The 27,694-nt window shown below is 44.8% G+C and overlaps 2 protein-coding genes across 2 annotated transcripts in view; both read left to right on the forward strand.

Annotated features, from left to right (window-relative positions):
- Positions 1-15,325, forward strand: part of LOC310988478 (helicase ARIP4-like) — a 29,025-nt gene extending 13,700 nt beyond the window's left edge. The window contains exons 4-22 of the mRNA XM_083975080.1: positions 6-158; positions 2,712-2,932; positions 3,134-3,316; positions 3,683-3,816; positions 4,471-4,667; positions 4,773-4,976; positions 5,534-5,672; positions 5,758-5,935; positions 6,471-6,695; positions 6,821-6,939; positions 7,020-7,144; positions 8,063-8,162; positions 8,256-8,461; positions 8,642-8,817; positions 9,042-9,238; positions 9,718-9,935; positions 10,323-10,412; positions 10,919-11,008; positions 11,186-15,325. Of these exons, the coding sequence (XP_083831206.1) occupies positions 6-158; positions 2,712-2,932; positions 3,134-3,316; positions 3,683-3,816; positions 4,471-4,667; positions 4,773-4,976; positions 5,534-5,672; positions 5,758-5,935; positions 6,471-6,695; positions 6,821-6,939; positions 7,020-7,144; positions 8,063-8,162; positions 8,256-8,461; positions 8,642-8,817; positions 9,042-9,238; positions 9,718-9,935; positions 10,323-10,412; positions 10,919-11,008; positions 11,186-12,240 (4,010 nt within the window). The 3' untranslated portion in view covers positions 12,241-15,325. The remainder of the gene's footprint in view (positions 1-5; positions 159-2,711; positions 2,933-3,133; positions 3,317-3,682; positions 3,817-4,470; positions 4,668-4,772; positions 4,977-5,533; positions 5,673-5,757; positions 5,936-6,470; positions 6,696-6,820; positions 6,940-7,019; positions 7,145-8,062; positions 8,163-8,255; positions 8,462-8,641; positions 8,818-9,041; positions 9,239-9,717; positions 9,936-10,322; positions 10,413-10,918; positions 11,009-11,185) is intronic.
- Positions 15,326-17,825: 2,500 nt separating this feature from the next.
- Positions 17,826-27,570, forward strand: tmem115 (transmembrane protein 115). Its single transcript, XM_083974960.1, has 3 exons — positions 17,826-19,308; positions 21,146-21,510; positions 23,892-27,570. The coding sequence occupies exons 1-3, from the start codon at positions 18,817-18,819 to the stop codon at positions 24,196-24,198; spliced, it is 1,164 nt and encodes a 387-aa protein (XP_083831086.1). The 5' UTR covers positions 17,826-18,816; the 3' UTR covers positions 24,199-27,570.
- The last annotated feature ends 124 nt before the right edge of the window (positions 27,571-27,694 follow it).

The raw sequence follows: 27,694 nt of genomic DNA on the forward strand, positions 1-27,694 counted from the left end.
TCCAGGCGATGTGACGAAGCACGTGTCTTCATCGTCGACCTCGACAGCATCACTGCAGGAAGTGAAGTCGACCAGACAGGAAGTAATCCGCCTGGACTCCAGTAGCACGGGTCTCAGCGATGACGGCGGCAAGAGTGCAGAGTGCAAACACAAAACAGGTGACACAGACACACTCACACACACAAATTGTGATTCTTATAACTCAAAGTTTTAACCTTGAAATGAGGAAGTGTTTTGTTTCGTATTTTAAATGAACCTTTGAGTGAACAGTTCCCTCTCAGGTAAAGAGGTGAAGCTCAAAAAACTTAAGTGAACAGAGGTAAAACGTCAATGTGGGCCTCATAATAACGTGGCAGAAAGGAGGACAGTCCTGACTCAGGTTCAGTGTGTTTACAAAAATAAAACAGTTCCCTCTTTAAACCAGCTGTATTTTTATGTATCAGTATATCATGACAAGTTAAGCCCCTCCCTTATTTTGATTATGCAACTAGGCCAGTGAGTCAGACGCTGCGGGAGGTCATGAAAGCAGATAGGGACACGGAGCTGTGAAGTTTATTTATTACCCATCCAGTTGTACATTCTGAGCTGTCGTCCAAGGCTTCAGTTAGCTACGTGCTAATGCTTCAGATGCCTGATCAGCACAGAGTGACCTGCAGAACGCCGTGTTAAAGTTTGTCTGAGACGTCAGAGTCTGTATGAAGTATTGGAAACAAGAAGTATTAGTTTTTCAGTTCACGGCTGCTCTACATCTGTGTTCAGACTGACAGGCTGTGCACAAAAGAGGAAACTAACTAAATCTTCTATTCATGGATCTCAGACACACTGCAGGTCTTTATAGTAAATGTCTGTATATATCAAAAATAAATTATTACAATTTAAACAATTTATATACATAATTATGTTATAAAATGTGACCGGAAAAAAATGTAATTATAATCATCATCATAACCATGTCCCTGTTGGCACACAGTTAAAAAAACTAATTGTAATTAGTGTTTAGAAGACAAAAGTTAGAGGTATTAGTCACTCACTTGAACCTATATTCGATCTAAATCCTAAATGGCCTCCATATATCCTCAAATATCTGGTGGTGCTTAGCTTCTAATGGAAGCTTTGGTAACATCTGTCTCATCACCTCACAGTCGCCATCAAACCACAGGCGGAGGCTATAACACAGGGGCCGTCGGACGGCAGTTAGATATCTTGCTCAAGGGCACGTGTAGCAGCTGCTGAGGGGATGACACATTAAAACCAAATTAGCTCCAGACAAAAGCAGAGAGTTAAAAACATGAGTCAGTGTCAGTGGAGAACGGACGAGTAGACTCGGAGGACGTTGGTGATGATGTTCAACATTAAATCAAAAGCAGCGTTGCATCATAAAAGAAAACATCTGTCCAGACATGAACTGTGTCTCAGTGAAGACAGTGGAAAGGAGATATGGATTGTTATTGATTTTTCTTTTTTTCAAAGAAACTTTCAGGTTATGTTTAATAAAGTCACTTTTCTTAAAGTGTCCTCAGCAGAGAACAGAAACACTCAGTGGAAACATTTAAACTCAATTTGTGTGTGTGTGTGCACGCAGGGAGTTTTTGCAGATTAGCTGCCATGTGTATCAGAATATTTAAAACCTTCACAGGGTACATCATGTACTGTTCCCTTATTGCCTTAGTACACACACACACACACACACTCTGACACACAGATACAAAGCCACTCAAATAGTCAAGGATAAACACACACACTTTAACACACTGTTTGGGATAAACAGGTATTTCAGCGATCAAAGAGATGGCTGAACCGTGCATGCGCGCTGCTAACACACACAAAAGACAAAATACACATAGAAGTGAGAGAGAGGGATGATGGGAAGAAGTTTGTAGATTTGGGAGCAGAGAGAGAGAAAGAGAGAGAGTGTCTGTGGGGCGATCAGGGCTATAAAGCTGGCTAATCCTGGTTATGAGCCAGAACACACACTTATACAAACACACACACACACATTCACAGTGGCACAGTGACATTTCTAGTTGGGGTTGCATAACCAGTCTCCCCCTCCACTCTAATCCTACTTGTATAACCAGCCATTCACTGCAGTTACATAAGCTCGTTTTCTCTCTCTCTCTCTCTCTCTCTCTCTCTCTCTCTCTCTCTCTCTCTCTCTCTCTCTCTCTCTCCCTCTCTCCCTCCCTCTCTCTCTTTTACACACACTAACACACTGACACACACACCGCCCGCCGTGCCCTTCAGTTTGCCAGCTTGTGTAACTTTCACCACTTGATATCACTGATGCTGACGTTCTGTTATCAGATATGAGTTTTGTTTTTTTTGCTCAGTCACCGTGGCGACGCAGCCACATTAACCGATTCATAACTGATCAATAATAATATAATAGGAATTGTGTTTATGGTAAAAAGTGGCATCAGATTTTCAGCATGAAGTTTTACTGAGGTTCTCTGTCACATGATGAAGACGATGCTTCAGTTTTCATCCAGACAAACAGGCTCATACATACAAAAGCTTTAGAATCCGACCAATCAGAGGCCAGAGGGAGATTCACTATAGAGCTCTGTGCTCAGGTGTTTGTTAGATTATTAGTTTAATATAAGAAATAAAAACATTAAACATGAAATTAAAGTAAAATTCTGACATGTTATCTATCTTTTTTGTCCTTTCTTTCTCTTTCTTTTTCCCTCCTCATCTGATCCCTCGTGCAGATGTGATCGACCTGAGCTCGGGGGAGGATGACACCATTGCCCACATCAGCAGTGAATCCACCAATGAAGAAGAAGACAGCGAGCCGAGCAGCGCTCACGTCAACGACTCCCTGAACCATCCGGACGCACAGGGCCGAGTCCTGGTGAACCTCACCCACCCGGACGAGGACCCCGACGTCTTCCTGACGCCACAGCTGGCCCGAGCCGTCAAACCTCATCAGGTATAAACAACAGAGCTTCATCAGTGTAACAAACCAGATCTTCGTCCATGTGAACCGACCTGTTATATATGACAAATAGATAATAGATAAACGTCTGTTAACATGTAACTACCGTATGTATGTTCAATATCTGCTAATGAAAATATCAAAATGATAAATTTTTACGTGGTCTAACATGTAACCCCACCCCCCCACCTTCAGATCGGTGGGATCCGTTTCCTGTATGACAACCTGGTGGAGTCAATGGAGCGCTTCAGCAGCAGCAGCGGCTTCGGCTGCATCCTGGCTCACAGCATGGGCCTGGGCAAGACGCTGCAGGTCATCTCCTTCATCGATGTCCTGTTCAGACACACGCAGGCCCACACCGTGCTCGCCATCGTACCTGTAAGCACCTGAGTTTTATGGGAGTTGATGAGTCAGAGAAGGAGTGGTCGGGTCGTTCCTGTGAATAGCAGTTAATCAACAAGCAATAAAAATAGCTTCAGTTCAATGATAATAATAAAGCAATTTGTAAAAGAAATTACCTGAACCAAGTCTTTCACATAAAAATATATAAAATAAACATAAAAACATCAAAAAATGAGACAATGATAATGATGAAATACTAATATAGAATTATTAGATTAAGTAGATAATCAAAAGTTAAAAATAAATATCACTGAACCTGTTTGACGTTATTTTGAATATTTAAATATTCAGTTGATCCCTTCAGCTCTCATCTAACCCCACCCCCTCTCCGCTGTCTGTCAGGTGAACACGTTGCAGAACTGGCTGTCAGAGTTCAACACCTGGGTCCCGCCCGCGGAGGCGTTGCCCCCACACGCCGACCCCGAGCTGGTGGCGCCTCGCAGCTTCAAGGTTCACATCCTCAACGACGAGCACAAGTGAGTGACAGCGACTTCCTGTGTGAAGACTTCGTCAAAACAGCTGCTGAGATTAGATTAAAGAGAAACGTGTCACGGGAGGTTTGAGTCTCTCTCAGACTTAACAAAAAAAGACAGTGCTGACCGTCTGCTGCACTTTATCCCCTCAAACTTGTTGTTCACAGCTGCTCACAGCTGGAGGGGGGGGATTAGAGAGGGGGGAGGAATGCTAAGAGATGAGTGTCCATGTCATTTCAATCTGTGAGTGACACAGTGACCTGGATCTGTCGACTGTGAACTGACTGTGACGATTTAAACAGTAGAACCTGTTCACACGTGACGACGATTTATCATTTAATAAAAACTGTTCATTTATCACAGTTATAAATCACTGACTTAACACAGTGACGCTGTGTTGTTTCCTCTCTGACTTCGTATCATCAGCTTATCATTGAATCCAACATTTATTTTTTCTGCCTCTGATAGAGATGCAGCAAATCATTTCTTTCTTTCTTTCTTTCTTTCTTTCTTTCTTTCTTTCTTTCTTTCTTTCTTTCTTTCTTTCTTTCTTTCTTTCTTCTCTAAAGTAGTAGAAGAAATCAAATCATTTTTCCCTCTGGCTAAACCTGAAGTTGAAGCTAAAGTTCTCCTTCTTCCTCTCCTGTTGCTGCTCAGGAACACAGCGACCCGGGCGAAGGTGGTGGAGGACTGGGCCCAGGACGGCGGCGTGCTGCTGATGGGATATGAGATGTACCGGCTGCTGTCGCTGAAGAAGAGTTTTGTGTCTGGGAGGAAGAAGAAGAGCAAGAAGACGGTGGGACCCGTGGTCATCGACCTGGACGAGGAGGACCGACAGCAGGAGCTGCTCAAAGGTCAGAAGGGGAGGGGGTCGGAGAGGTAGAGGAGGACGGTCGGAGTAAGGAGGAGATGAAGCTTTAAGAGTGTGAACGTCATATTAACCCTTGTTATTCCTCCAGGTATCGAGAGGGCTTTGTCCCGACCCGGCCCGGACGTGGTCATCTGTGACGAAGGCCATCGCATCAAGAACTGTCACGCCAGCACGTCCCAGGCTCTGAAGAACATCCGGACCCGGCGCCGTGTGGTCCTGACAGGCTACCCTCTCCAGAACAACCTGATTGAGTACTGGTGCATGGTGGACTTCGTCCGGCCCGACTTCCTGGGTGAGGACCAGCACCTCACAGTCAGACACTCGCTGACAGAAGATGTCTCAATAACTTCTTTTAATTATTGAATATTCGGGCCTAATTTTAAAAAGTTCAATTCAATTCAATTCAATTCAATTCAATTCAAAAAACGTTATTGTCTATTGCAAGGATAGAAAATTGTCATTAGTTTGGGCTCCAAAACAGTCAGACATACAAACACCAACATAAAAACTCCCATTAAAAAATCTCACATAAAAGCTATAAAATTCACATGACGCTCACATAAAAACTAAAACAGCAAGTAGATCTTGCCCTAAAAACAGGTATCTATCTCTTTTCAATCAAGAACTGTTGAATTAGGCACAAACACCGAGTCAGACTAAGTGATGAACTAATCTGAGTTCGACTGTCAAAGGTCAAGTGTGTGGTGAAAATGTGGTTTTGGCCTTGAAAAGCACAAGATCTCAGTAACACTTTGATCTTGTTACGCTGACCCTTTTTGACGGAGGGATACAAGCACAAGGAGGAGACTCCAGAGAACTAACTACAGTTTCCACCTGTGTGACCTTCAGGTACACGGCAGGAGTTCAGTAACATGTTTGAGCGGCCGATCCTGAACGGCCAGTGCATGGACAGCACGCCTCAGGACGTCCAGCTGATGAGATACAGGAGCCACGTCCTGTACAGTATGCTGGAGGGCTTCGTACAGAGGTGAGAGGTCGTGACCCTGCAGCCGTCGACTAGAAAACCAAACTTCAGTTTACAAATATTTACTGTGACCGTTTTCTTACTCCAGACGAGGCCACGACGTCCTGAGGGACCAGCTGCCCTCGAAGGAGGAGCATGTGATCCTGGTCCGTCTGTCCCCTCTGCAGAGGGCGCTCTACACCGAGTTCATGAACCGCTTCAGAGAGGCAGGAAACACCGGCTGGCTCAGCCTCAACCCACTCAAGGCCTTCTGTGTCTGCTGCAAGGTGAGGGGCGGTTAGAGGTCAGAGGTTAGGATCCACAGTTTGATATTGAGCTCAATGAAAGGTTTTATTTTAGTTTTTAAGTGTCAAAAACTTCATCTAACTGATGGGGAGTCGGGTTTTCCCCTTCACTGTCACTTGTTTGCATTTTTTTAGGATTAGGACACTTTCATTCACACAATCAATGTATAGAACTTCTCATACAAATGTTCTAACACAAAGTGCTAAAAAAAAAAACATTTACACGCTGATAAACAAATGAACTCGTAATAAAATGGAACACAGATATAATAAGACAATAAATAAAAAGAACTCAGTGCTGAAGGTTAAATAGTAAAACAGAGACAAAGTAACACAATGAATAAAAATCAGATATAAAACAGAAAATAATTCAAATCATTATGAAGCTTTACGATACATTTCCAACTCTTTTGTATGGTGCGGTTCACTTTCACATTGTTCAGTCAACATGAACATAAATCTCTCCTTTTTGTAAATCAATTAATCATCACCATGACGACTTCCTGTTGCTCCTCAGATCTGGAACCACCCCGACGTCCTGTACGAAGCCCTGCAGAAGGAGAACCTGGCCAGTGACCAAGACCAGGACCTGGACCTCGATGACATGACCTCCACTGGACCCGCCCGCTGCCCGACTGCGCCCAATCAGAAGTCCAAGCCCCTGGAGAACCCCGCCCCCATTGGTGGACTGAGTCTGAACCAGCTGCAGGAAAAGGCCAATCAGGTCATCACCTATGAATGGGTACGTCAGGTTAATGCTCATTTAATAATAAAGTAGTCGCAGTCTCAGAAGCTGCTGCAGTTAGAACAACACCTGATCAAATCAGCTCTGAATCTGAATCTGAATCTAAATCGTCCTCCTCTCAGGCGAAGGACATCATGTGCGACTACAAACCTGGCGTTCTGGAAAATTCGGCCAAGATGGTGATGCTGTTCCACCTGATCGAGGAGAGCGTAAGGAAGGGAGACAAGATGCTCGTCTTCAGGTAAAATACCTCACACCTTTTTACTGACATCACTGAATCCTCCCAGTCTGCGATCTTCATCCCCCATCTTCCTCCTGCAGCCAGAGTTTGTCCACGCTGACTGTCATTGAGGATTTCTTGGCCAAGAGGGCAGTGCCCCCCTCCCCCAACGCGACCAACAGAGACAGACCCAACCACAATTGGGTCCGCAACCTCAACTACTACAGTATGTTTCCGTTTACTGTCAATAGAAGATGTTTTTTAATCCATAAACACAGTCAATCAAAATAAGTTTAGAGGAGGCGAAAGAGAAGATAAATCCAAATCTATTTGTAATCTATTTATTGATTTAAAGGTTTAAAGGTTTGATTTTTCTATACATGTCATCCACCAGGTTATCTCAAGTGTGTTTTTCACCACAGAGGTGTTTTGAGTTTGTGCCGTTGTTCCTTTTCTCATTGATTTACATTCAGTGCTGCCACCTGCTGGTCACTCTTCAAAACACCCAGACATCTCCACAGAGATTTAGAGTTTGTCTGTTTTCATGAATCCAATCATTATTTTCTTTCCTCTGTTGGCCGGTGGCCCTTATGGCTCACTTATGACTCACTACAGGTTAAGAAAATGCATTCAAAGACACAGACATGCAACTAACTCTCACAACAAAAACCTTTGTTGACAATCAGTTGTTTTTTTAATTTGTAGCAGGTTTATGTCTTTGCAAGTGTTTTCTAATGTCGCAGTGTGTTGAGGTCCAACATAGATCATGGCACTGAACAGCAGGTGGACAATTAAAGAACAGGGATAAAGTTGCACAATAGTAAAGTCTGTTTTTGATTTATTTAGCTCCAATTCACAACAGACGTTTTCTCAAGGCACTTTTTAAATAGAGCAGGTCTGGACCTTCTCCTCATAATGGTATTTAAAAACCCAATAGTTGCATCAAGAACAGCACAAGGCAACAGTGAACCAACAGTGAACTCACTTTAATCAGTCATTCTACAATCACATGACACGGAGAGTGAGCAGGTAAATGACAGAGAGAGAATTAAAAAACACATAATTAGACTTTGTATTTGGTGCTGAACTGAGTTTGTGAAGCTGCTTGTTTCAAATCTGCACTGGTGTGTGTGTTGTGTTTAAGGACTGGATGGCAGCACCACAGCCTCGGAGAGAGAGCGACTGATAAACCAGTTCAACGACCCGTCCAACACCTCAGCCTGGGTCTTCTTACTGTCCACCAGGTAGAACCACAGCAACAACAATAACGTCACTGACAATGCTGATGAGTTGAAAGTCCCCATGTCCTCACTGATCGCCCACTCTTTGCTCCTCAGGGCCGGGTGTCTGGGTGTGAATCTGATCGGGGCGAACCGCGTGGTCGTGTTCGACGCCTCCTGGAACCCGTGTCACGACGCCCAGGCCGTGTGCCGCGTCTACCGCTACGGCCAGAGGAAGCCGTGTCACATCTACCGCCTGGTGTGTGACTTCACGCTGGAGAAGAAGATCTACGACCGGCAGATCTCCAAGCAGGGGATGTCAGGTGAGCTGTCATTCATGCTGTCAAAGCCCCACCTCTAAAAACAGAAATGTAGATCGATTTAACTTTAGACCAGAAGTATCAAATATGTATCAGGCCAGATTAGATACTAGATAGATACTTAGTTTATAATATTTTCTTCTTCTGCTGTCGTGACCCCTGACCTCTGACTTCCTCCTCCAGACCGGGTGGTGGATGACCTCAACCCCGTGCTGACCTTCACCCGGAGGGAGGTTGAGTCTCTTCTTCACTTCGTGGAGGAGGAGCCTGACCCCTCCCAGGTGCGGCTGCAGCCACAGGACGGGATGGAGAGCGTCCTGAGGAGGGCGCTGCACCTGTACCCCCACCTCATCACCAAGGTACTGGAAACTAATCTGAGACTGTTCACACTGCTTTTTATTCTCATCTACACACACCTGTGTTTTAGTCAACTATTTCTATTTTTTATTGTAAAGTGCTTTGAGCTGCAGCTCTTCTATGTAAAGTGTTTAATAAATATAGATTTTTTAAAACAAACATACTGTATTTATTGAGTTTTCTACAGATTACTATAGTGTAACTGTGTCCTCTCCCTCCCACACAGCAACCGTTCCCCCATGAGTCCCTGCTGATGGACCGCAGGGAGCTGAAGCTGAGCAGCGCTGAGAAGTCGGCAGCGAAGAAGGGTTACGTGGAGGAGAAGAGGGCGTCGGTGCCGTACACCCGCCCGTCCTACGCCCACTACTACCCCGCCAGTGACCAGAGCCTCACCAACATCCCAGCCTTCAGTCAGAGGAACTGGTCAGTGTTTGAGCTCATTATCATTATTACTATCATTATTATTAGTAGTCGTAGTAGTAGTAGTAGACATCAGTGGCAACATTGTATTAAAATTATAATTACTAGATTACAGCTGAAATCTGTATTTTCATTTATTTTCCTGTCACTGATGATTAAAAGTCCAAGGTTAATTAGTTTGCCCAGTTGTAAATAGTTTTTACCAATTTTTTCAGATTTTACTATTTCCTTTGACAAAAACAAGTATGTGTTTTTTGAATATGAGATGCACATAAGTATCAATTCATATTGTGTTAAAAAAAAAACCACAGGACCAAGTGATATCGAAAGATAAAACTCGACTACAGTTTAGCTAGATACATTTTGAAACGTAAAAACTAAGATCAAATTTAACATTAAACTGGATCCAGGAGACAAACACAAAAGCGATTTTAAAACACGAGTCATAAACTAAGAGAGAAACTGAACTCTAACCCCCTCAGGCGCCCCCCTCTTCGCACTGAGGAGAAGCCAGTGGCGAGCGTCCGGCCGGTCCAGTCAACCCCGGCTCCCATGATGCCGCGCCAGGCGCCTGCAGGCTCCGCCCCCAGTAACGACTCCGCCCCCAGTAACAACTCCTCTGAATCCAGCCTCGGAGGATTTCCAGTCAACTGCCTGCAGAAAGCCGGAGTGTTTGTGCAGAAGATTGTCACCACCACAGGTACAAATATCAACACTGGTTCTGCTGTTTAAACCTTGTGTTGTCATGTTGATTCTCATTTAATCCTTTAATCTGGATCTTTGATTAGAAATTACCTGTATTCAGATTGTACAGAAGGAAACAGATCAAAATCTACCCCTTCGACACAACTTAAACTGGCTCATATTCTACATAATTGCACATATCCAGCATCAAACACCAAGGAAGACTAATAAAACCTTATTACTTTCTTATTGTACTTACAACTCATTTCATGTTTTGTCAAGCTTATTTATTAAAGCTCTGGGTGTGTGTGTGATGATGTGCAGTATCCTCTGCTTCCTGCGTCCCACCTTTACTTTTACTCCACTTTGATTTCAAGTTAATGTTTGAATTTGTTTCTTTCAGACATCGTGATTCCAGGAACCAACAGCTCCACAGATGTGCAGGCGAGGATCACAGCTGGAGAGAGCATCCACGTCATCAGGGGCACCAAAGGTAACAGATTACCAATCCCATTTTTAAAAAACAATTAATTTGTCAAATTTTTCAAAATACAGCGTAGTTGAGAAGGAAACATCAAAAATCATCAAAGAGAAAAAGAAAAGATAGAATCAGATAAATGAATGAGTTACCTGAGGGAATCCCTTGAGATAAAATATCCCTCCCGTCAAGACAGATTAACATTTAGTGAGACTGATTCAGAGTCCACACACAATCACAGTGATTGATTTGTACAAACACTGGTGTGTCGGGTTAATCTCATCAACAATGGAGAGAGCTGCAGCTCAGCATTCACCCACAATCCACAGGTGATTGTTGAAGCTTGTTCCAGCTCCTCACTCCTCAGAATACAATGAATTTATCTTTGTCACAACAAATCAGTGAACCACTTAAACCAGTAAAACGATAAAGGAAAATTGTTTAAATGAGTCATAGATCAGAATAAAAAACCTGATGTAAAGTTTCAGTGTGTAATGATTTACTTCCTCCGTGTGTCTCAGGGACCTACATCAGGACATCAGACGGTCGGATCTTCGCCATCAGAGCAGCTAATAAAGCCAAAACTGCAGAGGAGCCAGCACCACCTAAAGGTCAGAACAATTACTCACCTGAACTGAACCCAGTAAAATATCAAGCTTGGATCAAATATTATGATTCTTACTTTTACACAAACTTAAAAGAAAACCATTGACATTTTTATTATTGATATAAACCTGTTGAATTATTTTCCTGAATCTCTTTTCTGACCCTGTGTTCCTCCTCCTCAGACTCACCGGCTCCACCTGTCGAGGCTTCAACCAATGGCAGCAACACCTGTCTGTCACCTGACGAGAAGCAGGGTCTGACCCGCCCACTTTCCCCTGACAGCCCAGAGATCATCGATGAGCTGCAGCGCTACACGGCCGGGACAGGAGGGGGCGCTGCCGCAGCTCAACCAGAGAGGGAGGGGCCTGCTGGGGCGGGGGCGGAGAACAACCTGCCTCCGACTAAACTCCCTCAGACCAACGGCAGCAGGAGGAGCCACCATGATGCCTCGGTGCCCCCCAGCACTGACACCTCGGCCCCCCAGGACCTTAGGACCGGCTCCAAGCGCAGAGCCCCCAGCCCCCCCGCGGAGGAGCGGCCCAGCAAGCGGCCGCCGGCAGGGAAACACTCCTCGGCTCCTCTGGCCCCACCCGGCTTCCCCTTCAGCGGGGGCTACGGCCTCCCCCCGCTGGGCTTCAGCCCCTCCATGCTGAGCGGGTCCCTGGGCCACCCTCTGTTTGCGGGGGCTGGGTCGCCTTACTTCCAGCCCCCCCACACTCAGCTGGGAGACCCGGGCTACATGTATGCAGATCTGTTTGGCCTGGGCGGAGCAGGCGCTCCCCCCGCCTCCTCCTGCTCCCCCTCATTGACCACGACCACCACAGCTGCCGTCTCATCTTCCTCATCGCCCTCCTCTTCCTCCTCAGTCAAAGCTGCCAGTCTGGTCCCGGGGGCTCTGCCCCACTTCATGCTGAGCCCCAGCATGGTGGGCATGGCGGGGATGCTCCCCCCAGGCTTCCCCCTCTCTTACCCTCAGTCTCTGGCGAGTCTCTACACCGGCTCCATGCTGCCGGGGGGGCTGCCGGGCCCCGCAGCCACACCTGGCCCAGCTGGAGCCAGCTTCCTGTCTCAGTATCCTCCCACCGCCGCTTCCAGCTCCTCCTCCTCCCCCTCCTCCTTCTCCCCGTCAGCGCGCTCCGAGGGCCACCGCGGCCCCGTCCTGATGAATGGCAGCAACCTGAGCGGCGTCAGCAGCTCGGATGATGAGGATGATGTCATTGAGGTGGGGGGGCAGTAACCTGAATCATGTGACAGAGTTTGATTGAATTTAATGATCATCCCAGTTAGGAGGACGTTGTGTCCATCAGGAGACGAGTTCACGAGACCCAAGTTCAAACAAGCCGAGGCCTCGACGCCAGGGACACAGACTGAAGACAAGACAGAGTGAAGTGGTGATGGAGCCTGAAGCTTCTCATCTGTTCTGTCTGGAGACACAGACTGGACTAAAGAGACAGAGAGACAAATGGACAGAGAGACAGAGACATGTTATTGTGATGCTGAATATGTGAGGAGAGGAGCAGCAGAGGGACGGACGAGGACAATGAGACCCTGAGGACTTTGGGCTTCCATGTTTGCTGTAGTTTTAGTTGAATAATTGCATTGAGACACTGATCACTGGATGTGGTGCTGCTGACCTTTGACCTGCGGTGACCACACACAGCCACTAGTTGTACTGTCGACTTTAGAGATTCTAGTTCTGCAGCTTTTTGCTAAACGTGGAAACTCGTTTGCTTTGTTCAGCTCATTAACTGATAACGACGTCGGGAAACAGGAGTTTGACTACGAGGCCGAGACGTCAGTTAATTCTCTGATGGTTTTTGTTTTGTTAAATATTGCTACTGAATATTTCTTAAAAGATCAAACAGAAGTTTTCAAGGTTTATGATTCACTGCCAGGACAGGGGTAATGTAAAAAAAAAAAAAAAAAACAAAAACAAGGAGGGGGGTGGGGTGGGGGGTCTTCTGTTTTCTGGGGGATCTTGAATTATTGAAGAAGCATTTGCGGTTCATTGAGGACGAGGTTGAAACCTTTAGACTCTAGTGAAAGAATGTACGTTCAGTCAGATGCCTTCAAACCAGGCCTTTGTCAGACGACTCCTCTTCAGGCATCAGACGGGAAGATCTGATTCTTCTTCTCTTTTTCTGTCTGTGTGTTTTTTCTATCGATGTAACTTCTCTTCTCTTACTTTGTAAAGAAAATCGATTGCCTAAAATCAGCCAGGTGAAAACCAGATTTAAAAAAAAACAAACTGTGTTCCACTGAGGAGGCGTCGACCTCGTAGCGGAGAATCCACCAACAGAAGATGCCTTTCAGCCTCCATCTTTGTGAATGTTAGCCGTGAGAGGTGCGGTGATGAGGGGCGGGGTTCTGATCTCACCTCAGTCTCACCTGTAGCCTAGAGACAAACGATGCAAACACTCACTCAAGCCTATACGTGTTCTCGTACCGACCCCCCCCCCCCCCCCCCCCCCCCACCGAGCCCTGGTTTTGCTCGTGTCGTTCTTTCTGTCCATGTCTGTGCGTTGTCGCGTTGTTAAGGCTTAAAAAGGAATAGTTTAAAGCAGCAGTTCCCCCTGGTGAACAGTTTGGGCATTACAATTGTAAAACATCTGCAAAACACACAAAAGATATGAGTATCATGAAATATATATAAAACGATTTTTTATTGTCTTAAAATGCAAAATTCAAGAGCTTAAAAACCTCTTTCACCACTGAGAAACTCTTCTCATGAAGTCGGCCATTTTACCACTTTGCCACATCGTGCACCTGCCTGTTATCCTCGTATAGTATTTACATCTGTTTGACTTCACAGTAAAAGACAATATCCATGTCACAAGCTGGAGGAATTAAAAGTCCTACATGTTAATCACTGAAATATAAAGCACTCATCATTTGGCCTCCAGGTTGTCACAGGGTGAGAACTGTTGCTTTAAAGGAAGTCAGTCGCTCGGTTCGGTGACTCGTTCTGATTCCACCTCTGATTTTCTTTCATCGTCGTGAAACCAAACTGATTTATTGTTTTGTTTTTGTTTGTTTTTTGAGAGACGGTGAAGTTTTTGCCAAAAAACGAGAAACACACAAGCACATCACTGGGGAGGGGAGGAGAGTGTGTCTCAGAGACCAAACTAACAAGATTAAAGTCCAGCACAGCCACAGCAGCACATATCCACCTGTGTGTGACCTGCAGGCGGCCCTGTTTACTGCACTCTAATGGAGACACACATCTGTCAAGACAAAGCTTCATCACATGACCAAGTCCCCTGTGATAAACCACTGACCCCGTTCTACTGTTCTGATCGATCCCCTGATCACACACACACACTGATCAATAAAGTCCCAGTGTAGAAAATCTTCTCATCCAAAACACAGGCTGCAGCCGGAGCTTTAACCCTCCCCCCAGCTCTGAATGAAGCATTTCCTGTTCGCTCTCTCTTCCACGTTTTTGTTGGTTTACTCATGTTTCATTTTTTGTTCTACTCTTTTTACGATGTTTGAATTTACCAAATTAATTTATTTATGATGGTGCATATTTATTCATTTTTATTTTTGTACAATGTTTTTTTTTTAATCTCCTGTTTTTCTTTTTCTTGTTTGTAAATTTTTTTCTGCTCTTGTTGTTACTATGAAAACACTTCAGTCTTCTGTGTTAAGTGTGTTTTTATAAAGCGGTGACGCTCTGACCCAGAACATGTGAACCTGAGCAGAACTTACATGTGGACCAATATCACATCCTGTTTACGATCGCTCTGATCAGCTGCTGATCTTGAGAGGAAAAAGGAACATATTGATATTAATATTGATATTGATATTGACCTTCATCCGAACATGCAGGATGTTCTGAGTGAATAAATTTGAGCCATGTGTGAGCGTGTAAGTGAAGATCAGTCACATGTTAAGAGTCAGAAGCCCAGGTAGTCCAAGCACTCACTAGCAGAAAAGAAAATTTGATATCAAGTGCTTTCTTTTTATTTTTTCCTTGTTTTTTTTGTAGTTCTTCATCATCATCATATCATGAGAAACGAGCGTCTGTGTCGTGACTGTGGCAGCAGACGAGCGACTTCCCTCAGTGTTGAACTGTCTGCTCTTTGATTTCACAGCTTTCTACTTGAATTTACATATTTATTTATATGAATTGATGCGACTCTGAATTCCATTTCAGCCGAGGAGAAGATAAACGCTGCTGTCTGTGAGGACTGGCTCTGGTCGAAGCCTGTTGTGTAGTTTATCGATGGACTATGTGTTTGACCTTGGATTTACTTTTAGATCTTTTTTTTTTTGTTTTGGCTTTTTTGGAAGTTTGTAAATAAAAAGAAACATGTTCTGAATAAGACTTTTCCTAATGTCTTTATATTCAGCAAGACAACAGCAAGAAACAGACATTAACCACTTACATGAAAACAATATAATTTACTATCATTACATATTAACAGTTCAATTTTTATTAGAATTTATTAGACAGTTTAAACTGTATTAAAAGTAGCCTATGAGGATTACACGTTTCATTTTTGTGTCAAATATAACACTGAAAGTAACAGGATGTCTTAAATATAGGCTGATAAAAGTACAAAGTACAAACATTAGTCATTAGTCAGTTAATTATAATACAACAGATAGAGAACTAAAGAGTCATGGTCTTTGCATGTGTTTTCTCAACATGTGAGCTGAGCCCTCAGGGCCACCATAGAAAACAGTTTTTTAAAACGGAAATAAACTTAAAGCAGAAGTGAGTGATCCGGTCGTTTTCGCTAATGCTGCGTTCCAGGCAGGCTTTTGAAATCGTAAATTACAGCTTCAAGTCACAACTTACGACTTTGTAGCGTTCCAGGCAACCCACTCGTGTTTTTCTGACCTGTTTTACCGGTGAAAGTCACTATAACGGCCACTCGTAACTTCCGACCGGTGAACTGGTACCACTTCACGGTCGGAAAAATACGAGTTTCCTTGAACGCACCATAACAGTCCTCGTCGCTACGTCACCACATTCACGGCGTTCCTTGGCGTTCTCTCTCCTCATTGGATAAAAACTGTAGGATACGATAAATGTTTTCTCTTCGGCTCAGAGCAGAGCAGAGTGACAGAGAGACCCGTGTTTCAGACCAAACACTCTATGTAAGTGATTGCTGTCGGAAGATATAACTATTTAAGACTTATATTAACACAAATATATCACTCACTTCTGCTTTAAACGAGTTGATCAGAATTTAGTTGCTCTCATCTGTTTATTCATTGGGTCATCAATGTTGCTGCTCTGGACAATGTTGTCATCATTGCCATAATGACTATCATCATCATTCTGTCCATGTCAGATCGATGTGGCACAGTGTGGAGGAGGGTGACATCTGGGTTTGGTTTCTATGTCCCCAGCAGGTAAACAGATGTTTACAGAACTTGCAACTGTCAAAATAACAGCCTTGAGGTCGGAGGGCAGACTCCAGCAGATGTTGTTGGTGCTCCCACTCTTCCAGCTATAGGGGACATGATGGATGCTCTGACCCCCGCTGATCTCCAGTGAGAGGAGAAAAATGTTTGAATGACAACAAGTAGTTTGTTGCAGTTTGTCGCACTTCCTGAAAAGAAGTGACTGAATTAATACAGTTCACAAACATCAGCTAACCACAGAACCTGTTTTTGTTTTGAATATACTCATTAACCTTTTTCATTTACGAGCCCACAGTGATTCACTATACCACAGAGCACACAGGAGCATTTTTCTACAAGTTATGTGCCAAGGTATCGTCTGTGCACTTCAGGTCATCGGTGACAGAATGCCTCAGGGTTTCCAGCTATTTGAATTAGAAAAATTCAATGTCTTCAACAACTGAACATTCATGTTGTTGAACTAAAGTTAATTTGCATCTCATGATGTCCTTTATACAACAGACAAAACAATGTTCAGAAACTAAACTTATTGTTTCTTTCTTTGTTTTGTTTTTTAACTCATATGCCACTTACCTTTGCATCATGGGAAGTTTTGAGGTTTCTGACCAGTGATTTATTCGGGGAGACTGCACAGCCTGTGCCATGAAGATTAATGGCAATAAACGTCAGTGATATTTATCTCGTGCAAACTCCTGTTGGTGTTTTGTGTGATTTGTCTTTTAGTGGTTCATGATTGTTCAGAATAAACTGAATGCATCTTAACTGTTTCAATGTCCTTTTCACTTTATTGTTACCAGAGTTTCGTTCTGCTGTAGGCACAGTTTGTTTACAGAATAAATAATTATATTACTGAGATGAATGAAACAACAAATTGCTTCTTCTTTGTAGCTGTAGCTAAACTGTGCTGCTGTTTGAATTTGAATGAAGAAGCCCTTGAAGTTGTAGAAAGGGAAAGGGGTAAAAAGACGAAACAAAACAAAAAACTGTTATGTGAGCAGTGAAAACTGTCCTATAAAAGAGTGAATAAAAATAATAAAGGTATTAATTTAGAGGACTTTGCTGCTGTATAAATAAATAGCCTAAGAATACAATTTAAAAATTCATTTTAACTCCACATTTGTTTATTTTCCAGATGCCACACTTATTTAGCCTAGGCTCTTTTTATTCCATCATCTCACAGATTCAGACCAAAGGACCAGCACTCAACTCAGACAGACTTACAAATAATTTAGTTATTTGTGTAGCTATTTATTCTACAAAGGTTTAGATGGCAATGATACAAGGCGGTTAACTTGCTTTTTCCCCATCTATGGTATTTTGTGAAGGGCTGGGCGCTGTGCTTGGTTGCGTCTTCTCGCTGAGAACTCGATTTCCCAGCATGCTCTGGGGCTCGAAAGTTACGTGACTTGACGTTTTTTCACTGATTGTTGATGACGGTGGCAGACAGCGCAGGTCAGTGTCTGAGCGCTGGTGCTGGAGGAGGAGTGCCCCGCTAACATCTTATAATCGTGCCCGGCGACCTGCTCCTAAAACCCGGGGAAGCAGCGGAACCGTCCCCCGAGGCGGAGGAGGTTTGTTGAAGCCGTGGACGCAGCTCCGGTCGACGCGGGTTCACTAACGGCTCTAACGTTGTTGTGGAGGCCTGTTGCTAACTCCGGGAGATCCTCGGGCTAGCCCGGTAGACACCGGGGCCGAGAGAGGACCGGGGCTGGAGCTCCGTGGGCCGGAGTGTCGGCCTTAGATTTGTTTTTTTTAATTTTAATTTTTTACCGCTGTTAAGTTAGCTGCTCCGTCTCACCGCCACTGCTGTTCGGCGGCGGAAAACAAACACCCGTCGTCGGTCGAGACGCGGTTCAGTTTGACAGCTTAGCTAACATTAGCTCCGCTGTGTTTACAGGCTAGCTCCGCCGAGCTCTTCACTCAGGTGAAGTGGTGTCTGTTAGGATTTACATACCTGGATGCTGCCACCTGCCTGAGAGCCGGTAGCGGTTTGTGAACTGGTCCGGGCCCGACTGAAGGTTGCCAGCTCGGCAGTGAGGTCACAAGGTCTCTCCGCTGAGGTTATTATCAGGCTCCGGGCTTATCAGAGCAAAAAGTTTCTTACCTATGTTAGTCAGGATTTCGTCACCACTGTGCTCTCATTAGGCGTTGGGGCTGCTGCACAAACTGTTCCGGTTTAATTGTGACATACTGAGCTTTAACACAAAGACTAACAGGTCTCTCCTGAGCTGACCCCCGACCTGTCTCCACCCAGCCGGGAGCCGCTGTCCCGGATGAGGGCTCACAGAGAGGTGCGGTGTCTGATGCTGACGGGACTCTCGGGTGTCACCACCTGTTCTGCTCGGCATTGTTAATCTCACGCCGGCATCATCCCAACATCTGCTGCGACCGATCCGCTCCGGAGGGATCCTCCCCGTCTCGACAGCTGGTGGCCATGAATCGTTACCTGCCCGTGGCGCGGCAGCACTTCCTGGCTGCTCTGGCCAGCACCAGCGTGGTGGTGAAAAGCATCGCCGCCGTGGTGGTGCTCCTCTACCTGCTGTCATGGGCCGTCGACACTCCCTACGCCCTGGGGGTGACGCCGGGATACCTCTTTCCACCCAACTTCTGGGTGTGGACACTGGTGACCCACGGGGTGGTGGAGCAGCACGTCTGGGGGGTGGCGGCCAACGTGGGGACAGTTATGGCGTGTGGGCGCCTGCTGGAGCCTCTGTGGGGCGCCCTGGAGCTCCTCATCTTCTTTGCAGTGGTTAATGTGTCTGCGGGCCTCCTGGCTGGGCTCTCCTACCTCCTCACCTACGTGGCCACCTTTGACCTGGACTTTCTGTTTGCTGTGCGGGTCCACGGAGCAGCCGGGTTCCTGGGAGGGGTCCTGGTGGCGCTGAAGCAGACCATGGGGGACACCACGGTGCTCAGAGTGCCACAGGTGAGGCTATATTGAACAGCAGGAGGGGTCCTGCTCCTCTCTGAGGTCTGCAAATTAATCTAAACCATCATACCACTGAGGAGTCAGGAATGTAAACAGCACAGGAGACCAAACCACTGGCCTCTGGATGGGCACACTACCACGCCTGTGTCAGAATAAGGTGCGGTCTCATCCAGGATCATCCAGTGTTATTATAGGGAAAAAATATAAAATGCACTTTGCTATGTTAGTTCAAGTCAACATAGACTTTCATAATGGAGACACAGAATTACCCAATACCCAGCAAAGACAAGGTGCTAGTTAGAAAACGTTACTCTACATAAATCAACAAATTATTTATTTTACTTTACTTTAATGTCCTTTATCTCACCAGACCGCCCCATGGAGATAAACAAATCTCTTTTACAAGAGATCTGTCATTGAGATAGCAGCCACACAGACACTCTACATATTCAAATGTAGCATTAAACATAACATGACAGCAATTTGATCTCATGTGTATATGCAAAGTAAAAGGATGGGTGCTGGCTGCACTGTGTAAAAAAAAAGTATGGTAGTAATACTGTCAAAATAAACTCAGGTGTGTTTAAAGGAAAGGGGAAAGAGTTTGTTTAAAGGAGGTCCGACTCTTTAAGTTAATAGTCCTAGTTTCCATTGTGGATATTCTCAGTTAATGTTTTTTTTTATTTATTTTTTTATCAGTGATGTAACTTTGAAGGCTGTAATTAAATACAATATTAGAAAAGTTCACAGTGGCCCTTTCAGACCCTGTGGTGACTCTGAACCACCAACAGCTCCTCTGAGCATCTGCACATTAAGCTAATTGATGCAAACAAAGCCACAGTTGCTATTAAAAGGCACCAGTGTCTCCAGCTCAAAACTTCTCTCATATCAAATATCATGGACAAAAAAAAGAGCAAGTTTAGATTAAAAAAAAAAAGAACTCATATACACCATGACATAAAACACAGAGAGACAAAATAGTGCATTTCACCAAATATCAAATGTCCTACTACAGTCAGTGAAGAAAGGGAAACTGAAAGAGGCCTTGGACAACAGACGTCACCACCAGCTGCTTCATGACACACCAGCTGAAGGTTTAGATGCATCCTCCCAGTCTGTGTCTGAGCTGAACTCCCATCTCAAACCTGTGGGCAGATCACAGAGCTGCTGCTGCTGCTGTGAGCTGAAAATATCTCACATCTGAAGTGATGTTGCTGAGAGAGAGTTCCTAAATCAAGAGCAGGGAGACTCAGAGCTGTTGGTGATATCCACTACAGGGGGAGGGGGGGGGGGGGGGGGGGGGGGGGGGCTTAGCTCTGTGCTGCCTGCTCACACTACTACTACTTCTTACCAGAGTGTGTTATCAGAGCGTGTGCTCTGTTCTCTGGTTTAAACATGTGATTCTCCTCCAAACATTGACGACAGCTGATCTGTTCATTTACATCTGACGATCGACTGTGAGGCTTCTCAGACAGCAGAGCAGTGTTCACTCAGTGTCCAGATAAGGCTTTATTGTTTTTGCGTCATGCACACATTAGGTCACATCTCAGAAGCCCTGCCGCTGTAGCTGCTGTTATTTGGGCTTTTTTATGAGTTTATATAAAACCTGGTTGAGTCTCTCAGCTCAGGAAACGTTGATCAGGCCTGTGGATGTTGACACTGACCCCCGCCTGCGCCCTGGCATCCCATCAGCTATTGTTTGGTGTTCCCATTCCTGAATCTGGCTGACCTGAGTGCATTGTGGGAATTGGCTGGCAGACCAGTTTCTGCCTAGTAATGTTTCTTCACTCTTGTTCACAGGAGCTAAAATTTCCTCTTTTTTCCCCCGTCTCAGGTGAGGCTGAAAGCAGCGCCGGCCCTGGTGCTCCTCTTCCTCGCCTTACTCCGCCTATCCGGACTGCTCGACAGCTCCGCCCATCTGGCCGCGTACAGCTACGGCGCCCTGTCCGGCTGGGTCTACCTGCGCTTCTACCAGAGGCACAGCCGAGGCCGCGGGGACATGTCGGACCACTTTGCCTTCGCCAGCTTCTTCCCGGAGGCGCTGCAGCCGGCCGTGGGGCTGCTGGCCGGCCTGGTCCACGCCGCGCTTGTGAAGCTGAAGGTGTGTAGGAAGATGGTGAAGAGATACGACGTGGGGGCGCCGTCCTCCATCACCATCAGCCTGCCGGGGACGGACCCACAGGACGCCGAGAGGAGGAGGTGAGTCGGAGCGAAGAGGGAGGAGTAAAACATTCACTCTCCAGAGTCAGAATCTGGTTTGTTAATCCGTAGGTTGTCGACTGAGACAAGGTTTTCAACTGTGTGTGTGTGCTTTGCTTTCACACATGTCAAATGACTTTCAAAGCTTTGTTAAATGAAATACTGAAATATACACACGCACTCTCACACCCTTACAGTCAATAAGCAGCAGAGGAAACACAGCAGAAACGTGTTGTATTATTTACACAAGGAAGGTCTGCTGGCTCGCTTTCTCTCCTCACAGTTGACACATATCCTCGCTCTACCACACACACACACACACACACACACACTTTGTCACATTACTCACCTCTACTTTCAGTCTGTCAGAGATAATCTTTCCCCCTGTGACAGTCACACCTACTACACACAGTTAGTTTTAATTTTGGGGAAATTAAAACAAAATATGAATAAAGGCTAAACAAAGAAAAATCTATACAATATTTCATTGAAACTGTTTGCACAGGTGTAGTGTGTATATAACAAGCAACAGCTATAACGTTGACAAGAGAGTGTATGGTTTTTCTATATTTAATTATTTCAGTCCTGGCTGTTCAGTTTCCCTCCCCCAGTCTGGCAGGTCAAACATGACTGCCGTGTGACTGAAGCTGAGGCGGCGTCTGAATGCTTGATTGATGATTTGCTTCTAATTAAGAACCGAAAGGGAAATTACGCTCATGGTGATGAGTTTGAAAAATAATTGGTACTTCTCCAGGATGAGAAGGAGATCATCAACAAATTATCTGTGTGTCATTCAAGAGCAAGTCTCAGTTCTCTGCTCCACAACTTGAGCTGTTTACTTTCATCAAGAAACAGACGAAACATTACAGAAGGATCGTTGAATTAGATGATCACAGAGCAACACTGTCTCTGTCAGAGAGCCACAGTAGGACAAGTTAATCTCCAGCCATTACAGTTTTTTCCGATTGCTAAAACACAATTTTGCAAACTAGGCTAGTTTTATCAGAATACTGAACACAATTGACAAAACCACACACCCAAAATGCAAAATACCTCATATATCCTGCAAAATGAAGCACTTGCAACCAAAACTACATATAACATTATCAAAATCAAACTTTTGCACCAAATGGCACACGATTCATTCATATTCAGATTTTTGTCCAACCAACTGCACACTGTTGTTGGGCATAATGAAAAGCACTCTCATCGTTCGGCTTTGCCATAACACTAAAATAGTTCAAATTGTAGAGAATTCTTCAGATTGTGCACAGAAATATTTGCAGATACACACATGTGCATTTATTTTATTTTTATTTTTCACCAAACAAGTCAGTGCAACATATGCACAGCAGATATGTTTACATAGGAGTGAACAAGAAAGAAAATTGCAGAAAAAATATAGAAAAACTCTCACCATTCCTCTCTCTGCAACGTCTTCCATTGTTGTCAAACAAACAAAATAATGCCCACCTGTGGTCTTTTATTGCTTACTTCCTGATTGAAGTGGTAACAATTAACCATTGAGGTGTTTGGCCAGGTGGCACATACTATATTGGTCAATTAGCTCATGTAGTGTCATTTTGAATGGCAGTGTTTTGAAATGTGACTTTCTGTCAGATTGTTGTTTCTTATGCAAAGAACCGTGTGCATTTAAAAAGTGCCATTTTGAATTGCAAAATGTGTGTGTAAAGCAGAAAATGTGTTTAAAGTTTTGGAGACCTGAGAAGAGGTTTGCTATCTGTGTGTCACACAGGGCACAAAAAAACTGTGAAACTTCGTAAAAGTTGTCTTTCTGATTTCATCTGCTTTGACTTCCTGGTTGAGAAACCTGGCTCAGGCCTTTAGCCCCGCCCACCACCTGCTGGCTCCAGGTGACAGAGCAGAGAGCATCAAGATGGTTAGAGGAGGAAACATCAGAAGGACCCAGTCTGACCCAGACTCAGAGGAGGAGACTGTTGAGACCAGAACCAGAGACTAGTAGACGGACCAGACCTGTTAGCACAGATAGCATCTTTTAGAACGGTTTTAGGATGGCCTGGTTGACGGGGTTGGTTCCTCAGGTCTGTGGTGTATGAAACCCTGGCTGTTTCTGTCTTCTGTCCTCATGCCTCTGGTTCAAGGTGGAAACATTCAGTCATGGTGTTGATGATTATTTCACTCATCACACAAAAGCATCATGTTCACATTAACGCGTTAAAGCTCTGATCTCTGAGTTCTAGTTGGACAGATCCTAAACATCTACATCATGAATTTGCAAAAGTTGTAACTGAACTTTTTCTGTCAGTCGACTGTGACCATCACTTTGCTGCCTTTGACTGAGCTTCTCTCCGTCACAAAAGCATTAACGGTTTTCTTCATGACTGCTTCCCTCCTCCCAGACAACTGGCCCTCAAAGCTCTGAACGAGCGTCTGAAGCGCGTGGAGGACCAGTCAGCCTGGCCCAGCATGGATGACGAAGAAGACGAGGACGAGGACGAGGTCAGAACTGACACGCAGCCACTCCTCCCAGGTGGACGCGAACCCTCCTCCTCCTCCTCCTCGCTGCGACCAGCGGGGGGGCCCGCGGGCGCCTCCTCCGCCTCCTCCCTGATGTCGCAGAGCGGCGGAGCATCGACGGCGAGCGGCGCTCAGCACCCGGAGTCCAGCATCATCAGCTTCGAGGACGCGCCCTCCTCCAGATCGTAACCAACAGAACGCACGTGTACAGATGCAGCACGCTCCGTTCGGCACCACTGGCGAGTACTAGCGTTCAGCGTCTCTGGCTAGTGTACTAATATATTCAGTGACAGTGATTGGGCATACACTCAGTATCACATACACCGACACACACACACCTTCGAGCAGTTCATACACACAAAGCGTGCACACACACTCTGTCGATGTCATGGTGGAGCCGGAGAGGTGGCGACTGTACAGTGCTTTCAGTTCAGACGTTTGGTTGTTAACGCTCAGTGTAGTGGAGCAGATCCACTCCTAACTCTTCTTCTTCTGTCTGCGAAACACAGGAAGTCGGTCAGATGCCCTCTGTCTTTGTCTGGAGCTAATCCCAACACGCAGAGCTCTGTCCACTGCTTCATGTCTCCTTCTCTTGGTTTCTAAATAAATAACAACATGGGTGTACAATATTCTTTTTGTAAATCATTTCCAGAGCAGCCATATTTCCTCTCCGCCTGCTGCCAAGACGACAGAGACTCACAGTTGAAGTCTTGATTCTGGATGAAAGGCTGACTCCAGGCACGGCAGTTTGATTAGTGCCGGGAACTGGCTGCAAGTGATGATGATGGTGCGTTTTGGTTTTCGACTGCTGAACCAGACAAGAGAAGCTGCTGCAGGTCCGACCTGCTGATGAACTACGATACAAAACTTAAAGATTTAAAGAAGTTGAAGAGTTTCTCTGGACCAGGATCATTCACCCCCTGGTGCCTCTGGAACAACAGGCAAAGAAATGGACTGTAACCCCCCCTCCCCTCCCTATTTTTTTATTTTATTTTAAGTTCCCCTGATTGTTGCCCAGCGGAGAAGAATTAGGTGTTTTTATTCTTCTTCAGTCTGTTCATCACATAAAAATTAAATCAACAAAACAACCAAACTTTGTTTCTGTGCACTAACAAGACGTGTTAATGGAAATACACTCGCACACAGATCTGTGAATGGTGATCATGATTCTTCTTGTTTTACGACTTCATTGTGGTTTTAAGGTTCATTGATCCTGCGCCATTTCCACTTCCACCCATTTGGATCTGAGTGCATACAAAAAAAGAGAAGAGATCAGTGCCATGGTTGAATGAGTTATGTGAGGAGTGATGACGTGCAGGAGGAGGTAGAGGAGCACTGAGCTGGTTGAGTTGTATCCGTGACGTGTCAGACTCTGACTCATGAGGATAAACGACCTCACAGACAGAAGGTGCCTGAACAGTCTGACACACTTTTCCCACTCGCGTCCTCTGCGCATGTGGCATCTGTCCTTTCTAAAATCCTACAATCACAGCGCTGAGCTGAGTCATCATCGTCATCCCCTGCAGGTTGAACTGTTCAATCTGAAAGGTTTCATGAAGTCTTTGCAGAGCGAAGGGTCGGGCGATTCATTCATTGTGTGCAACATCATCACTACAGATGTCACATCCTGTTACAGCAACAATTAAATCAGTAAATTCCCGATATCTCACCTGTCCCTATCGATTAGAATCAGTCGCAACCAATAGATTATCTCACATGCTGCGATCACAGGGATGAAACAATATTTTTAAACTTGTGATCACAAGGTTGAACGTGTCATTTTTAATTTAAATGACAGTGTCCAAGTGGTGAAGAAAGTGAAGGATGAAACATGGGCTCAGTAGATAGCTCCTGGTCTGACAGCTGGTGTGTCTTTGCAAGAAACAAATGCCTTTAACATTTCTGAGATGAAATGAGACAAATAGTTGCACGTGATGTCAACTTCTGTGGAAACCAACAGTTCACTGTCTAGACATGAAAGTTACTCATGTAATAATATGAAGGAAAAACCAAAGTTTGAGATGTTTAAGCCTCGGTCACAGCCCCAGTTAGTTGATTATGACGAAGCACTGACCTTCTGAAAAGGGTTAGAGTCATGTCACCAGTTGAAGTCAGATTTGGATTAGATTTCATTTGGTCCCCCTTCTCTCTTTTGTGCTCATGTTTTAGTCTGGGAGGAAATTCCAGATTAAAACTTTATCAATCCTGCAAATTCACATTAGATATGTGGTGTTTGAGTTTTGGCTCCAGCCACTCAGCAACAGGTGCTTCTCACCTGATGGAAATGTGTTATATAAGGGAAGTGATAAGCCATATTAGTGTGATGAAACTCTGTAGGTTCTGTCCTGTGTTCCTCTGCTCATTTATTTCTCTGTGCTTTTATTTTGGTGAGCCGATGTTTATGTGGGCGAGTGGGGCCGGTCTTTAATATATGAAAGAATGACTGATAGTATTTACATGGATGAGGAGGCTGAGCTGAGATCACAAACTGTTTTTACAGTTAACAGTGCAACCACAGCTTCATATTGTCATTATCATACATCTCACATCCAAGTTACCATGGAAATGGCACTGTGTTTTTTGAGCTTAGCTTAAATAAAAAACAATAGGGACCTGTTGAACAGAACACCTTAAGATTTTCTTTATTTTTGTCTCATACTAAAATAATGATCAAAGTGTTGCACAAAAGACCAAAGTTCACCGTGGCGGGTATCACAAAAGCAAATCAACAGACTGAAAAAGTAGAATTTTGCTGCTGTAATTGCTGTAAATTTCCTTAACTAAGGAAACCTTTTAAGAGATTTTGTGCCTCAGTCTTAAGTAACTCCCTCGGCTAAGCAGAAATGAAACCTGAAGTGTCAGGCTTAAGTAGAAAACTTAAGGTGTTTTGTGCAACCGACCCCAGCAAAGCAGCAGAGCGCATTGTGACATGGCTAACGGCAGATAAACTGTGAGGTTGTGTAATCTGAGGTGTGAAAAATCGCAGAAATGTTTTAGTGAAGAGGCTGAGGTTCCTCCCTCCTTCCCTGTTCTCCTCTTCACTCTGTCTTTTCTCTGTTGTCTCTTGTTCTGGCTACAAACTCGGTCACATCCTGTCTGTATGAGTAACTCCAGGCGGCGCAGACGGCAACAAAGCTACAAGTGAAGGTGGCGAATGATGTGTGAAAGTGGCCAACGTACGAGCAGTTCAGTTCAGTGACATGTCCGGTTCATACGTGTTTTCTCCTGTTCACTAGTATCCTGTCATTACTGCAGATTTACCACACACGTGTTGGTAAAACTGTGACTGCGGTGACACCGGTGTCCATAGTTTGTGGGTGAAAGCTGTTCTCCCACCACAAAATGAACAACGGATTAACAGTGGCTCTGCTCTGTGTTCACATTCACAACAAAAACTGCTTTCTTTTTTTGTTTTTTAATGGTTCTCACTAGTTTCATGTTCCTTCTTTTGCACCAACAGATCTTGTTCACACTAATGACCGTCTCTTACTCTGTGCTGTGGCTGTTCCACAGACGTTTCTGTTTTAGCTTTCAGATATATTTCTTTATCTCTATATGAAATAAAAGACGATTGTATGAAATTAAACTGATTGTGTCTTTGCTGTTGTGATACTCTCTGTCTCGCTTCGAGCCTGCCACAGAATTATATTATGACATAATTGATAAAGGAAGTTATAAAACTAGC

Source organism: Trachurus trachurus (assembly GCF_905171665.1).
Source record: "Trachurus trachurus genome assembly, chromosome: 7".
Classification (NCBI taxonomy): Eukaryota; Metazoa; Chordata; class Actinopteri; order Carangiformes; family Carangidae; genus Trachurus; species Trachurus trachurus.

Coding starts and splice junctions, on each gene's coding strand:
- tmem115 (XM_083974960.1), top strand. CDS start 18,817: ATGAATCGTTACCTGCCCGTGGCGCGGCAGCACTTCCTGGCTGCTCTG. Junction 19,309..21,145: donor CGGTGCTCAGAGTGCCACAG/GTGAGGCTATAT, acceptor CCCCCGTCTCAG/GTGAGGCTGAAAGCAGCGCC. Junction 21,511..23,891: donor CAGGACGCCGAGAGGAGGAG/GTGAGTCGGAGC, acceptor CCCTCCTCCCAG/ACAACTGGCCCTCAAAGCTC.